This window comes from Bradysia coprophila, unplaced genomic scaffold, assembly GCF_014529535.1.
Source record: "Bradysia coprophila strain Holo2 unplaced genomic scaffold, BU_Bcop_v1 contig_494, whole genome shotgun sequence".
Classification (NCBI taxonomy): domain Eukaryota; kingdom Metazoa; phylum Arthropoda; class Insecta; order Diptera; family Sciaridae; genus Bradysia; species Bradysia coprophila.
In genome coordinates, this window is record NW_023503746.1 from 664,407 (window position 1) to 678,859 (window position 14,453).

General features: G+C 37.0%; 1 protein-coding gene across 1 annotated transcript; it reads left to right on the plus strand.

The window, feature by feature from the left end:
- The first annotated feature begins 6,628 nt into the window (after positions 1-6,628).
- LOC119082855 (bacillopeptidase F-like) lies at positions 6,629-8,038 on the plus strand. Its single transcript, XM_037192519.1, has one exon. It carries the CDS (start codon positions 6,629-6,631, stop codon positions 8,036-8,038), a length of 1,410 nt encoding a protein of 469 aa, XP_037048414.1.
- Positions 8,039-14,453: the final 6,415 nt, after the last annotated feature.

Below are 14,453 nucleotides of genomic sequence, written 5' to 3' on the forward strand. Positions count from 1 at the left end.
TTTTTTTGTTTTTTGATTAAAAGTAAATTCAGTTAAAATGAACAAAATCTATATCGAAATTTTTTTCAGCTGTCTTAGGAGCTAGTCCGTCCATAGGATTAAGCTAGGTTTATTTAGGAGTTTGCTGAAAATATACAAAATTGAAAATATTATCTAGTTTCAGCATGCGATTCACCGAAAACACTTAGGACATTCTATGTTGGGCCCATTGTACTATTCTCCTTTGTTGATAAAACTACCCTTTGCGGTCCGATCAGCCATTCGGTTCCTACAATGAAAGTTAGCTAGGTCTACTTCCAATTACTATACAGGAGTCATAATGCAAATCCCCTAAATGCCCTAAGTGTCTCGCCGTCTCTGGCTTTATACCACACCATCTACACACTGATTATTTACCGACTCCCATCTTGTTGAGGTTATCGCTCAGATTCGTGCTTCCCGTCAGAATACTGATCAGTGTGCGAAGCTTGGCTCCGTCCAGACCAAGAAGGAACTGTGTGTTCTTTCTGATGCAGCGTAAAAATTCCTTCGATTGCCCGCAGCTAGTCTAATAAAATTCAAATGAACATCTCGTAGCTCCAGTATGCTAAACAGTAATTCTAAGGAGCTTCCCATCTCTTTTAGTGTATTCTTTCCGTTTGCCTCTTCACCAGAGCCTGCGTACCTTCCGACAGTTGGTTCGGCTCCGTCCATACAAACACAACTGTGATATAAGTCCTGAAAGATTGCTTCAATTAACCAACTTTCCATTTAAATTCGATTTTCATTCCATTCACTTGCGTCGAACTTATCTACACTAAATTATCATATGAATTATTATTGGATCTGATACTTCATTCGTTGATATTATTTCGACAGATTCAAACAAAATCTATTACTTCATTCGTTTTAGCAAATATTTCGATATAAAATATCACATTAGCTAGAGTTCGGAGCTTTTTTTGTCCTCGTTGTGGATAACAGATGGTTAATCCAATCAATCTATAGCGTGTATTCCAGTATAAAATTGTGGTACGTTTTGATTTAATCTTCGACCAAACCGGGTCAATAAAACACTTTTCTTAAAATTGTGCTAATTACTTTATTTAACCTTCCACGGTTTCAACTGCCATGCAGTCATCATCAGGGTTCTTTATTGAGTAATGAGTATTGAGAGTATAAAATTGTATAAAATTTCCGAAATTAGAATGAAAACTAATTCGAATTATGAATCCACTCGAAACAATGGCACTTTTCAATTTCCTTCTTTGTGAGATGCTAAACAAATGTACCCGAAAATGCCGACGTCTCTGACTATAGAAATTTATAGAATATGGAAAGCCGCCAGATATAACATATACAGAAGCATCGTTTATATGCATCCTTATTCAATATTATATAAATTTACAATTTAACTTTGGCAATAATGGAATTTGTGCGGTAAACTTTTCGTCATTTAAATTTGCATATAAAGATACGTTCGTTCATGTTGAAACTAGTAACCAAAACATTATTCTAATAATGAGATTTATTGATATGATTTATTTTCAACTGTTTTCAGTTGTGTTTGCGATAACACTGTGTAAATGGTGGTTTATGTTCAAACTTTATCCGAAAATTGATTTATATTCCCGAAACTATCTCCGAAAAGTGTAATAATTATTGTCAATTTTACATAGACGCTGCTAATCTCGGATTTAAGCGTTTAATTCGAAGATTACTTTAACCTTTCACGGACGGCAAACATATCAAATTGATTTGCTCGTTTTTAAACCTCACTCACAGCCTTTTACGGCCAATAACAAGTTCAGTCTGGGCCAAGGGCCCTCTCAATAGAACAAACTGACAAATTAAAATGAAAAATCAGATATTTAAATGTGTGTCTGACAGCTTCGTGTACCTACCGTAAAAAGGGACTCAAGAGTCAAAAGTAAAGGGACTCATAACGTCAAAAGAAGCAAAGCTGACGTTTTAGTGTAGTGGTGTGTGTGATAAATTTTTTCAATGAATTTTGGGTCATAATTCAAAATACCTCTATGATCTGGACCACCGGCTTAATGTGGCTTCTGAACCACGCCTCTAAGGAAACTTATGTGCTTAATTGATGCCACGCCTGCCTAAATCTGGGCTAGGCGTATGCACAGAAATTTATCGTATTTGCGTTACGTCATACGAGTCATTCAGTATGTACATCGTTGCAGCCACCAAAACACACTGCAAGTACCCAAGTTATGAAGCTTTGGTGATCTTTAGGACGTTACCAATGCGATATAATCGCAAGAAAAATTTCAAGTGGCACTGGCAATCGAACCCGGATCATTTTTGTGGAAGGCTAGCACGTAACCACTAAGCGATCCCGTACATATAATAATTAACGAATCTGTTACTTAAGACAGCTGATGTCAACTGATGAACTCATACAAACAAATATACTAATGCTTGTTTATACGGTGAACAATGTACCGTTTGTTTGTATGAGTGGAGCAGCTGAAACGAAATACGTCACTTATTTCAACGTCACCGACTGTAATTGTGTCGTAATTTATGTTAAATGATAAAACTGTACATGAGACGTCATCCTGCATTTCTGTTGTAGACTCATGATCATGAATCTATTTATATGTCATTTACCCAAGGCATGTCTTACAATCTGAACAAATTGTTATCGTTAGGGATGTTCAAAGAGTGCTACAAGAACGTTACGTGTTATCAGTAGAGTGATTAAGAGTTATAGAAGAGTTTGTGTTTAAAGTCGTTTAAATTTAAAGGAATCGTATGACGTAATTTTTGAATAATTTTAGTAAAAATTTTTTTTTTCATTTGTTTTAACAAATGTTTTGCTATACTTATTACTAATTACCACTCCCCAATTACTCAGAGGTCATCACTTTTATTTATCTTCGCTGACAACTTTACACATGAATAAAGTTACGACTTCTTTCCAAGTTTTTATTTCTATATGAACTAAAGAAAACATCTGAGTCCGAATTTCTGTCATCTGTTATCAATAACGACTTCATAAATAAATGACAAACTGTGTGATCTGATATAGCAAAACGAATATTTAAAAAAAAGAAGTAAAAGATTTGTAATCAACGTCTTGAAAATACTTAGAACAGTTGACGTAATAGATCCGATAGTAACTATGTATACTTAAAGTCTTTGCAATGTTAAAAATTAAAGTTTACCTAGCAAATGAAAATTCTTCTTTGCGTAGGTAAGACAATCACATCTTTGCGGTCGTACTTTTATATTGTAGTGGGTTCTTTGAATAAAAAAATCTTACGTAATGTCGTAACGTCGTAATGTATCCTGCAGACAAATTAGATGATAACCATCTGCACCAGATGAATGAATTTTTAGAATGGTAACATGTCGGATTGAACGAAAAGGAAATAGTCAACGTGTTAATGACATTTTTGATTTCATTCATTTCCACTGATATCTTCAGTTAAATATGTGTCGTCGCGTCGTAGGTCTGTCAAATTTTGTGAAAAAATAAACTTTTTCAGATGAGAGCAGGAAAAATCACAAATAATTTTCTTCCAGCACGTCCGACCAAAACACATCAAATAAAAGAATATTTGGTGTTACGTACATTCAAACTGTGGGGGAAGATTTTCGTAATTTTTTCTTCTCCTTTTTATTTGTTAAACCGAAAAAGGAAAAACCTTCCAACATGATTGCTTACATAATTCCTCTCATCGTTATACAGTCGTTTAACTTTTCCTTTATCAATATTCCGTTTCTGCGTTTGAGTCGACATTATGATCAATATTCAAGTCTGTTTAGTTGCAATTGGTTGTGTTTTTTTTACGTTCAATTTCATAAATTATTCATACATAATCCAGGTCACGTACGATCCCGATTTCATGTTGCGATTGTGAGTTTATTACAGGATAATGATTCTGTGCATAATAGAGGTAAAGTTTGGACGAGAGAGAAGAAACAAGAAAAAACAACGCAACACAACCCACCCAATGTTATTTTGTACTTGTATCGGATACTTGAATCGCATAGATTTTGCGATTGAGATTGAAGCAGAGTAAACATTTTCTGTGCATATTTTATCAGGAAATTTACGATCTCAATGATTGAAATAACATCCATTTAAGCTTTACGAGAATCCACTTAATTTTTAATGGAAAAAATTAAATCTTTTATGATGCAATCAATGAATAAATTGCATTTCATCTGCCCTTCTCTTCGATGGTCTATGTAATTTGGGTATAGTTGAGTTTAGTTTCGTTTAGGATTCATTACTTTAATTACACTTGAAAACACACGAAACTTCCTTCACATTATACGAAAAGAAGCAGACGGATTGAGTAAAACAAGTAAACGCAGATAAATTATAATTATCAAATAAATGGCAACCAAAAAACCTTAACACTTAAATGTCAATTTTTGGCCAACACATTCTTAAAATCGATTTTGAACCGTGAAACAATGATGGCACATTTTTGGCTAAATGGAGAAAAATGTGAAATAAGGAAATTTGCTTCAACCTTTTTTACCAGCTGGTCCACTAATACAATTACACAGCTGTAAGTGTTCACACGGTTATAAAATCGAAAGTCGAAAACCACTTTTCTTATGAAAATTTCTCCCGGCTACACGACACGTACAAGGTCGTGTGAGCTGTCATTAGAAAGGTAATTGCATGTACTTCCGGGCAAATATTCTTATATGTGGGGTAAAACGCACACCTGACGAGTTACTAGCAGTTGAAAGTATGGATAAAAGTTTGATTATTTATGCGAACTTCTGACTGTTCCTGTGCATCCGAAAAGTCACAAAAACCTGTTTTCCCTAATTGCTACAGGTCTTAACTTTCTAATGACACCAAACATGCATGGGGGTAAGCATCGACGAATTTTCAAAAAAAAAAATATGTTCGGCTTCTAGGGACCAGTACCTATCCAGGCACATATAAAAAAGTCCGCTGGAAAATGCTCTCAATTTCGGAAGGTCGTTTTTCAAAAGAATCCCTCTAAACAAGCCAGTCAAACAATGGGGTCAAAAAATATGAGCGTAAAATGTCAAAAGTTCACCAAATTGTCATATTTAGAACTTTACGAACCAATAATGGTTTACCCCTTATGTCAAAGATTTACCTGACATGATTAGCTTGAATCAATCAGATATTATATAAGAGATTTACTGTTATTTGCACGGCCTTATAAGCAGCGTGCTTGTATGAGCGAGCTAAAAAACAGCTAAAGCAACAACCAGTCCCCAGTCGCAGTACACATTCATCGTTTGGTTAACATTAACTGTACATTTTCAAAACAGCTAGTCAGTCAAAACGACAAGTTCTAGTTGGTCTTTATTATGTTCACTTACATAAGCAGAGCATAACCTATAATAATGAAAATGTGGAAATCGTAGAAATTATGGAGAATTCATGAAATTAGTCGAAAATTGTGAATGTTTGAACTTATTAAGATCGTCTGGACAATGTTTAAAGTAAGTGATAGTACATTACAGTTCATAGGGGACAAATGATGGAAATGCTGCATCTTCTGTGAAATTTGTTGTTGATCCAAGCGAAACGGCGAGAGTTCACCAAATTGGAGAATTCACTTCTCCAACAGAAATATAATGTTTTTCACTCAAAAAAGTACGGTAAAGGTTAGCAAATTCAACCTTAAGTCGTTATGTTGATTAAAAATTGTTAGAAAATTATCTCAAATGATAGTATAGTATACTATGATAGCACAGAACTACAAATCGTGTAACAGATTGCATACGAAGTATTCCATTGTGATGAATTCATTCAAGCCACTACGTACGATATAAAGTTTTCAGCCGTGGCCATCATCTGACATTGCTTTGTTTAGTTGACGATCGTATCTTTGATAATCAATTTGTTTATATAAGACTGAGTCTTATTAGACCGAATGTTTCAATGTGATTTATTCGGAACTGATAAGAAGGTGACTAGACCAGAATGCTATGCATTTAGCCTATATCCTTACGATGTTATTTATGTTTATAGCTGAAGATGGATGACAAAACAACATCCGAAATATACTGAAAAGAAACAAGAAATTTTGCTTCTTTTATTCATGATCTGATCAATACTGATCCTAGCCGAACCAATCTCACAATCAACTTGAGAAAGTGTCATTGTTAAATTATCTCTTCATTCCAATCTATCGTTTTCTGATATATTCGAACAGAGTTTAAATACGAAATCAAGTTAAACTACTTAATTTCTTCCTAAAATTTACATTTGCCAAAAAATTGTACAGAACGACAGAACTCAAAACTCAACAAAATGGAATTCATATCTATTGCGCACAAAGTTCTGTAGACTGTCAATACGCCTTGGCCTTACTCTGATATGATGTGATATGAGATTCTATTGTCAATTTTTATAGATTATACGGATTTTGTACCGTTACATGCAATTAATTGGAAAAGAATACACGACGAAATCTAAAATATTTGAGACCAAATTAAGAATGTTATCTTTTGGGTTTTTCGTCGCCTATTCTTTGTAAGTAATCACAGATCTGTTTCATTGATTTGTTGAGGTACTTGAAAAGATTTTTTTTATGTGGAAAAATGAATGAACCAAAAATTGTATTTAAAGCGCGTATTCCAACGTTTTAATCATAATTGAAACGAGAGTTGTACGAGCATGAAGTTCCAAATCGCTTTGGCTGTCTTCGGACTTGCTTGCCTTGCGCTTGCCAACCCAATCGCAAGAGTAGAGGAAAAAATCTACCAAGATCTTGAACAATCAGATCTCATCAACGTTATGGTTACGTTCCGCAGAGCAGAAACCAAGGCTGCATGGGACCGTTTCTATTCGTTGAGACTTACTACCCGTGAAGCTATTTTGGAAACTCAACATGCCATCCTTAAGGATCACGCTGACGTCATCCAAGCCGATGTTACCGCATTATTGGAGAAAACTGCACTTGCTGGCAAGAGACACTATCTCGAGCAACTCTGGATCACAACCGAATTGATTGTTCGCGATGTCGACAGAGAAACCGTTGAACTGTTGAGAAACCACCCAGATGTTGAGTCCTTGGTTGCTGAACAATTCATTCAATTGGAAGAGACCGAAGAAGGCGAAAGCTTCGACCTAAGAGACTACAACAATACTATTCAAAACGAGTGGGGAATCGTGAATGTTCAAGCTCCAGCTGCATGGGCTAGAGGATTCAATGGAGCAGGTCAGGTTATTGGTAACATTGACACTGGAGTACGTGCCACTCACGTTTTATTGGCCTCAAGATATCGTGGTAATCAACCCGGAGAAAATCACGATTACAACTGGCGTGCACCAACTGGTAGCGCTGCAGTACCCGCAGACACCAACGGACACGGAACTCACTGCATTGGAACTCACTCTGGTACTGGAGGCATTGGTGTTGCACCAGGATCACTTTTCACAGCTTGTCGTGGTTGCGCTACTGCTGCTTGCTCCACTTTCGATCTTAACGGTTGCGGTAATTTCATGGCCTGCCCAACAAACACAGCTGGCGGTGCTGCTCAATGTGCTAGAGCTCCACATCTAGTAAGCAACAGTTGGGGTGGTGGTGGCGGTCAAACATGGTACAATCCAATTCTGACTGCATGGAGAAACGCTGGTATTGCTGGTATCTTTGCCCAAGGTAACTCTGGAACTGCATGCAACACTGCTGGATCACCAGCAGATCAACCTCTTGCTTTCGGCGTTGGATCAATCACAAGCACAAATACACTTTCAACATTCTCCAGTGTTGGTCCAGGCCCAGCTGGCGCAATCAAGCCCAATGTTGCTGCTCCAGGTACAAGCGTTGCATCTGCTTCCCATTTAGCCGATACTGGACTTCGAACTTTGTCCGGAACCAGTATGGCTTGCCCACATGCTGCTGGAGCTTATGCTGTTGCCAGACAATCTACTCCTGGTGCTGGTGTTGTTGCTATTCAAAACCGTATTCAGAGCTCAGCTTTGGCTCACGTATCCGGAGGCAGAACTTGCGCTGGAGTACCAGAAGGAAGCCGACCAAATCACCACGTTGGACATGGACGTATCAATGTTAATGGTGCTGCTTAAGTCTGTCTACGTTTTTGATTCAATAAATTTTTAATTTTCAATGACTCAATGTTGTATGGAGGGCTATTTAATATTGCTTTCGAAAGAGATGTAGATCTTGATGGTCGCATCGATAGTGAGACTGAGAGAGAACTATTGGAAGAAGATGACAGGCATAACACCAACCAAAAAGAAGCTATATAGGCATACATAGCTATTGTGAGATATATAACAGCATATTTATCTGTAAAATAATCATTTATAGTAAAAAATATAGCGGCAAATAGGAATTTATTAAATTTGGACTTCGTGGGCTGACGACATTGCCTCCGGCAATTTCTTCATGCATGATAACAAGGCAAAGTATGGGTAATGTAAGTGGTTTTAGGGCTCATGGCTTTTCAGCAGAGAAGATAATAAAGTGAGATGAGAGAGATGATGAGTTTAACATTAAAGTCTTTGGATACGAATAGGTGTTTCGAAGGGTCGGCGTTAGCTTACGTTTTCTTTTTCTAATTTCACTTTATTATCATCCTTTTTTCTAAGTGTGGACCGCGATTAGTTGGAAACTGTAAAAAACACTTCGTCAAACAAAATTAAATCGAAATAAACGAGCCATCAGAACAGTCGGAGCGTTTGCTGCGACTGAGCCCCGTACAAACCCGTATATCTATTGCGTACGTGACCCTAGTGCGTCTGTCACCCTACTTTGACCGTAAGCCTATTGCGCCGGTTAATGTAGTTAAAGTAAAATTATTATGGAATGTGTACATCTTAGAAATTGCGCATAGCGCAATTACGAAGCCCCGTACGACGTTCCTTTCAAATGAAACAAAAATTTCAAATAGCCCTAAAATTTTAATTTATTGAGTATAAATACACATAGGGCCCTAGTACCGGCCTTAGTCCGAGGACCCAAATTTATTTTTTTTTCAACTACATTCTATTCGGCCTTCGATTACCTTCTAAATTAAACAAAAATTACGACAAACGGATGAAATTTACGCGAGTTGTATGTAAAATACACATAGGGCCCTAGTACCAGCCTTAGTCCGGGGACCCAAATTTATTTTTTTTTTCAACTACATTCTATTCGGCCTTTGATTACCCTCCAAATGAAACAAAAAATACGGAAAACGGATGAAATTTGCTCGAGTTCTATGTAAAATACACATAGGGCCCTAGTAGCGGCCTTAGTCCGAGGACCCAAATTTATTTTTTTTCAACTACATTCTATTCGGCCTTTGATTACCTTCCAAGTGAAACAAAAATTACGAAAAACGGATGAAATTTGCTCGAGTTATATGTAAAATACGCATAGGGCCCTAGTAGCGGCCTTAGTCCGAGGACCCAAATTTTTTTTTTTTTCAACAACATTCTATTCGGCCTTTGATTACCTTCCAAATGACACAAAAATTACGAAAAACGAATGAAATTTACTCGAGTTCAATGTAAAATACACATAGGGCCCTAGTAGTGGCCTTAGTCCAAGGACCCAAATTTAATTTTTTTTTCAACAACATTCTATTCGGCTTTTGATTACCTTCCAAATGACACAAAAATTACGAAAAACGAATGAAATTTACTTGAGTTCAATCTAAAATACACATAGGGCCCTAGTAGCGGCCTTAGTCCTAGGACCCAAATTTAATTTTTTTTCAACAACATTCTATTAGCCTTTGACTACCTTCCAAATGACACAAAAATTATGAAAAACGAATGAAATTTACTCGAGTTCAATGTAAAATACACATAGGGCCCTAGTAGCGGCCTTAGTCCGAGGACCCAAATTTAATTTTTTTTTCAACAACATTCTATTCGGCTTTTGATTACCTTCCAAATGACACAAAAATTACGAAAAACGAATGAAATTTACTTGAGTTCTATGTAAAATACACATAGGGCCCTAGTAGCTTTTCACTTCTAAGGCCCTAACTCACGGTCCACTCACCCGATTTTAAAAAACTTTTTTTTCCTGGATTGGTATTGACAATACCTATCATTTGCCGTGTCATTTACATTTCCATCGTTTATTTTGCCATAAATATCACCAAAAGACCTTAAATCACTTAGGTGGCCCTAACTCACGAAGGGCCGACCCGAATATGCCCATCTTCGAACTTAGCCTCACTATTTTGACTATCTTTCAGGGAAAAAAAAAATTTTGAAATCGGATTTGATTTACTCAATATATCGACGTGACGGACAGACGGACAGACGGACAGACGGACAGACGGACAGATGGACAGACGGACAGACGGACAGACGGCCCAAATTTTTATTGCGGATTCGTCATCTATGAACATAGGCAAACACTTTGCCCTTACCGTCTGCTTCGAATTCCATCAATTACACACGGCATCGTAATCCTATAAGCCCCTTCGTACTTCGTACGGGGCTAAAAATCGTCTAATTGAATTTATAGAAAAATTAAACAGATCATCAATTTTGGATAAATAAAAACAATAAACAAATCAATAAAAACATCACGAATCAGTTCAAAAAGTTGCAAAGATACGAATTCATCCCAGTCCTTCATCACTTTGATCCTTAGCTTTTCTCTAAAAGATTTAGCATTTCTAATACAACGGTAAAGGCCTTCAAAATGCTAGAATGGCCAATGGCCATCAGCAACGAAAATGTCATTTCCACGTCTAGTAGTTCTTAAATGAACACAGAACCGTAATAACATGATGGGCTTAGCCCCCTGGCGCTCAATAAAACTGGTGAAAATTGGCGCTGGAAATTTCAACGATATGTCTTTGCTTAGTGCTGAAAAACAAATAGCCCAGTGGCGCCCGGAGTCTTAACCGGCTCTGCATGATCAGCGAAATTATGCTTTGACGCGTTGTTGACCATCTTATGTATTTGAATTGTACTCTCAACTACGATCAACTTATCCATTCGTAAATACTATACAAGTAAGTCGTAGGAGTATCCAGATCCAGAGGGAGCCGGTACAATACTTTCAGACATCCATTCTGAACACGCTGAAGTTGCTATATTTTTGCCTTGAGTCCTTCGCCATACATCGGAAGCATGAATAACAGGTTGCTCTGAACATTGTAGATGAATTTTCTCTATTCAATTGGAAGAAACTTTCCACGACGCCACATTAAATAAATAAATGGCCAAATACACTTCTTCACGTGATTAATATGACTCCCCAACGAAAGTTTTTTATTAATGATCAAGTCACGATACTTGAATGTCCGTACTCTCTTCATGTTTACGCCATCGACAAGTATGTTCATGTCCGCAATACTTGTTGACAGGCCCGTAGCTAGGGGAAAATTCCAGGGTGGGCATTCAAAATTTAGTGCAGACAGTAAATTAGTGTTTTATTCCTCGACAACAAGGTATGCTAGGTATGTAAATACAAATTGTGTTAAAAACAATGATATTAAGAGGCACCGGTACTTTGCTGAAAAGCATACATTTGGGCTGGGCGTTTTGTAAATACTGGATTTTAGTTTACTTTCGATGATATCTTTCCAACAGAATCCTTTTTTTCTGTCTCTTTATTTCATTCATTAATTAACAAAAACAATGTATAGCTCCAGCATGCTCAAGCAATTCAAAGAAGTTTTTTTTCAAAAATGTACGACCGCAATTCCGACCACGAATGTGTTAGATTTGGTTTTAGCAGTTTGACCAGCAGTTTTCTCAGAGCTGGTCAAACGACCACAAGCAAACTAATTTTTATTTTCGTGGTCGGAATTGCGGTCGTCTAGAGCAGAGAACATACAAACTTATGAGGCGAGAGATGCTTCACTTATAGTCCACCATGGTTAACGCCTTCCAGACTGCACACAGATCGATGGAAGAACTTACAAAGTTATTAGGTCAGTCAGTCTATAGCAGAGAAAAAGATTCTGATGAAAAGATATAAAAAAGGAAATACTAAACACGCAAATGTAGGCTACAATTTTAGCTAAGTAGATTGTGAACATCTGTAAACGTTTCTTTTATGACATACAAGAATTCCAGAATTGACGAAGGGCGAATCACTTTTTGAAATGTTTTGAAAAGGTTCATGGGATTTGTTGCATGTATTCCAAGAGTCTAATGACCTCGAGTAGTTAATTTTAGAAAATTGCGAGCGAAGCGAACGATAATTTTTTAAAGCCTATCGTTGATACGACTAGTTGACTAGTTAATAATTATGTAAACCTATTTGGTTCTACACAATTCACGGAGGCAATTAGACATGCGCATTTCGAACTTTCTGGCGCACAACGACATTCTCAGTAAACAACTTATTCTATGGCCTCAAAAATGTGTAGATTTTTTTTATAAAATTCATTTTGTTATACCAACAACACTGTACCTCTTTTTGTCATCCGCTCAAAAGTTGATTGAGGCAGTTTGTAGTCGCGATGAAAAAATTTCTTAGAAGCGTTAAGCTGAAATCAAAAGCGTATGGTTCCGCTATTTCGTAATTTCTATTGAGCGGCTGTCCGTTTTGATGTTTAAGCGAATTTGCAAAAAATCGGTGCATTTTATGGGTATACCGTGGAACAACTTTTTCTTTAGAACAACGTTTTCCATCAATCAAAAATAGCTTGTCTTGATGTCTTAACACAATTTATAATTTATGCTTACATAAGGTAACATTCAAAACAATTCTAAATGTTCGATATATATTCTGAATTATGAGCGCCGCAGGCAATTTTTTCAAATATAAAACTTCAAAAATATTGAATATTTCAACTACTCTTCAATACATCTGAATTTATGAACTAAATTCAGCGCGGGCACAGAAAATCCCAGGGTGGGCAATGTCCACCTTTGCCTGTTAGTAGCTACGGGCCTGCTTGTTGAGCACCAAAACAACGTCATGTAACATGTCTTTTCCGTAAGGAAACCGTAAGGACATTGCGACACATCCATTTATGCAGAATTGCCGCATCATGTTGCATTGCTCTTTCTAGTTGTTGAGGAGAGTCAAAGCTCAGAGCTCAGAGAGTCAAAGCTTAGATCTTCTTGTCAAGTCTGTAGCTTTTAACTCCTCTGCGAATGTACGTTATAATGGTTGGTGGTCCTCAACTAATGATGTAGGCCACTCCTCGATCGTTAATCTGAACATCTGTATTCTAAACAGGGCTGTTTGCTGTCTCAGAGGTTTGTACAGAAATTCAGCGGACTTACATGTTCAATGAGAATGTGTATATCTGTACCGACAGTCAATCCGAGATACAAGCGGTAAGTTCACCCTATGTAAGGTTGCGCTTAATGCTCTAGAGGTATTCAACTCTGTCACGATCGTCTGGGTACCTGGCAACAAAGGTTTTGCTGAAAACGAAAAAGCTGACCTTTTGGCTAACAAAGGAGCAGACTCGGACTTCATTGGACCAGAGCCGATGTTTGGAATCCCATTGTAAAAGAATGTTGAGGGATTCTTTCGTTGTTATTGTGGTTGTCTCGTAGGGCGTGGATCTACTGATCCGTTATCAGCCAGGTCAATTTACAAAATAGTCTAAGATATCGTACGCGCTAATGTCGATCACGCGTACAAATTTTCACAAAATTTAAGATGGCGTGCCCGGTATTTTGTAAAACAAAAGTCTAAATTATTTGTCTTTCACGTATTTCCCTTTTAGATGGTAGGATAACCAAAGTCTAATTCACAAAACACGTTCACTTCACGGCCCATTAAGGTGGCGGGCTAACCATGACAACATCACAATTTGAGCTCGTTCCAGTCCACACGACTGGCTCAAACATACGACACTCCACTGAGGAAACATGGGAACCCGAAGTATTTACCAAGGGCCGCAAGTCCTCACCGGCCGATGGCTGAAACGAGACTGGATTCTTTCGTTAACATTCGAAATTAGTTTGATTCAGTATATTTAGTTTATCCTTCTATCACATCTTTTGACAGCTTTTAACGTTTTAGTACGTTTTCTCTCCCAGCAGCAAAAACCCTATTCCAACAAAAAAAAAAGAAACTATAATTTAAAAAAAATTACGAAATAAATCGTTGAAACTACGAAAAGAAAAATAATTTTTAATTTCAATCCAAATATTTATTTGTCCAGAATACTCACAAAACCATTTTGGTGTTTATAGTTGTGCGACCAACTTTCATGTTAGACAAATATTACGTTGCATGTTCCTGGCTTGAAAAAATGCACATGAATGATGAATCGACGACATATTTTTGTGATAGCAAAGTTGTCACTTTTTATCTATTTTTCAATGTCAAAATCATTTTTTCATACCTAGGACCCGTCCAATATGAAAAATAGTATTTGTACCACGGAATAAAAGTCTTTTTTAGCGTATTATAAAATTTAGCTTGTTTGTATAAAGAATCGAAAAAACACGGTTATTTTAGCTCGTTTCTAAGAGCTCGTTCAAAAACGAAATTTCTTGCACTGAGTTTCGTTCAATTAACGATGACAGGTGTAACTGGGAGGTTCGATTTCTC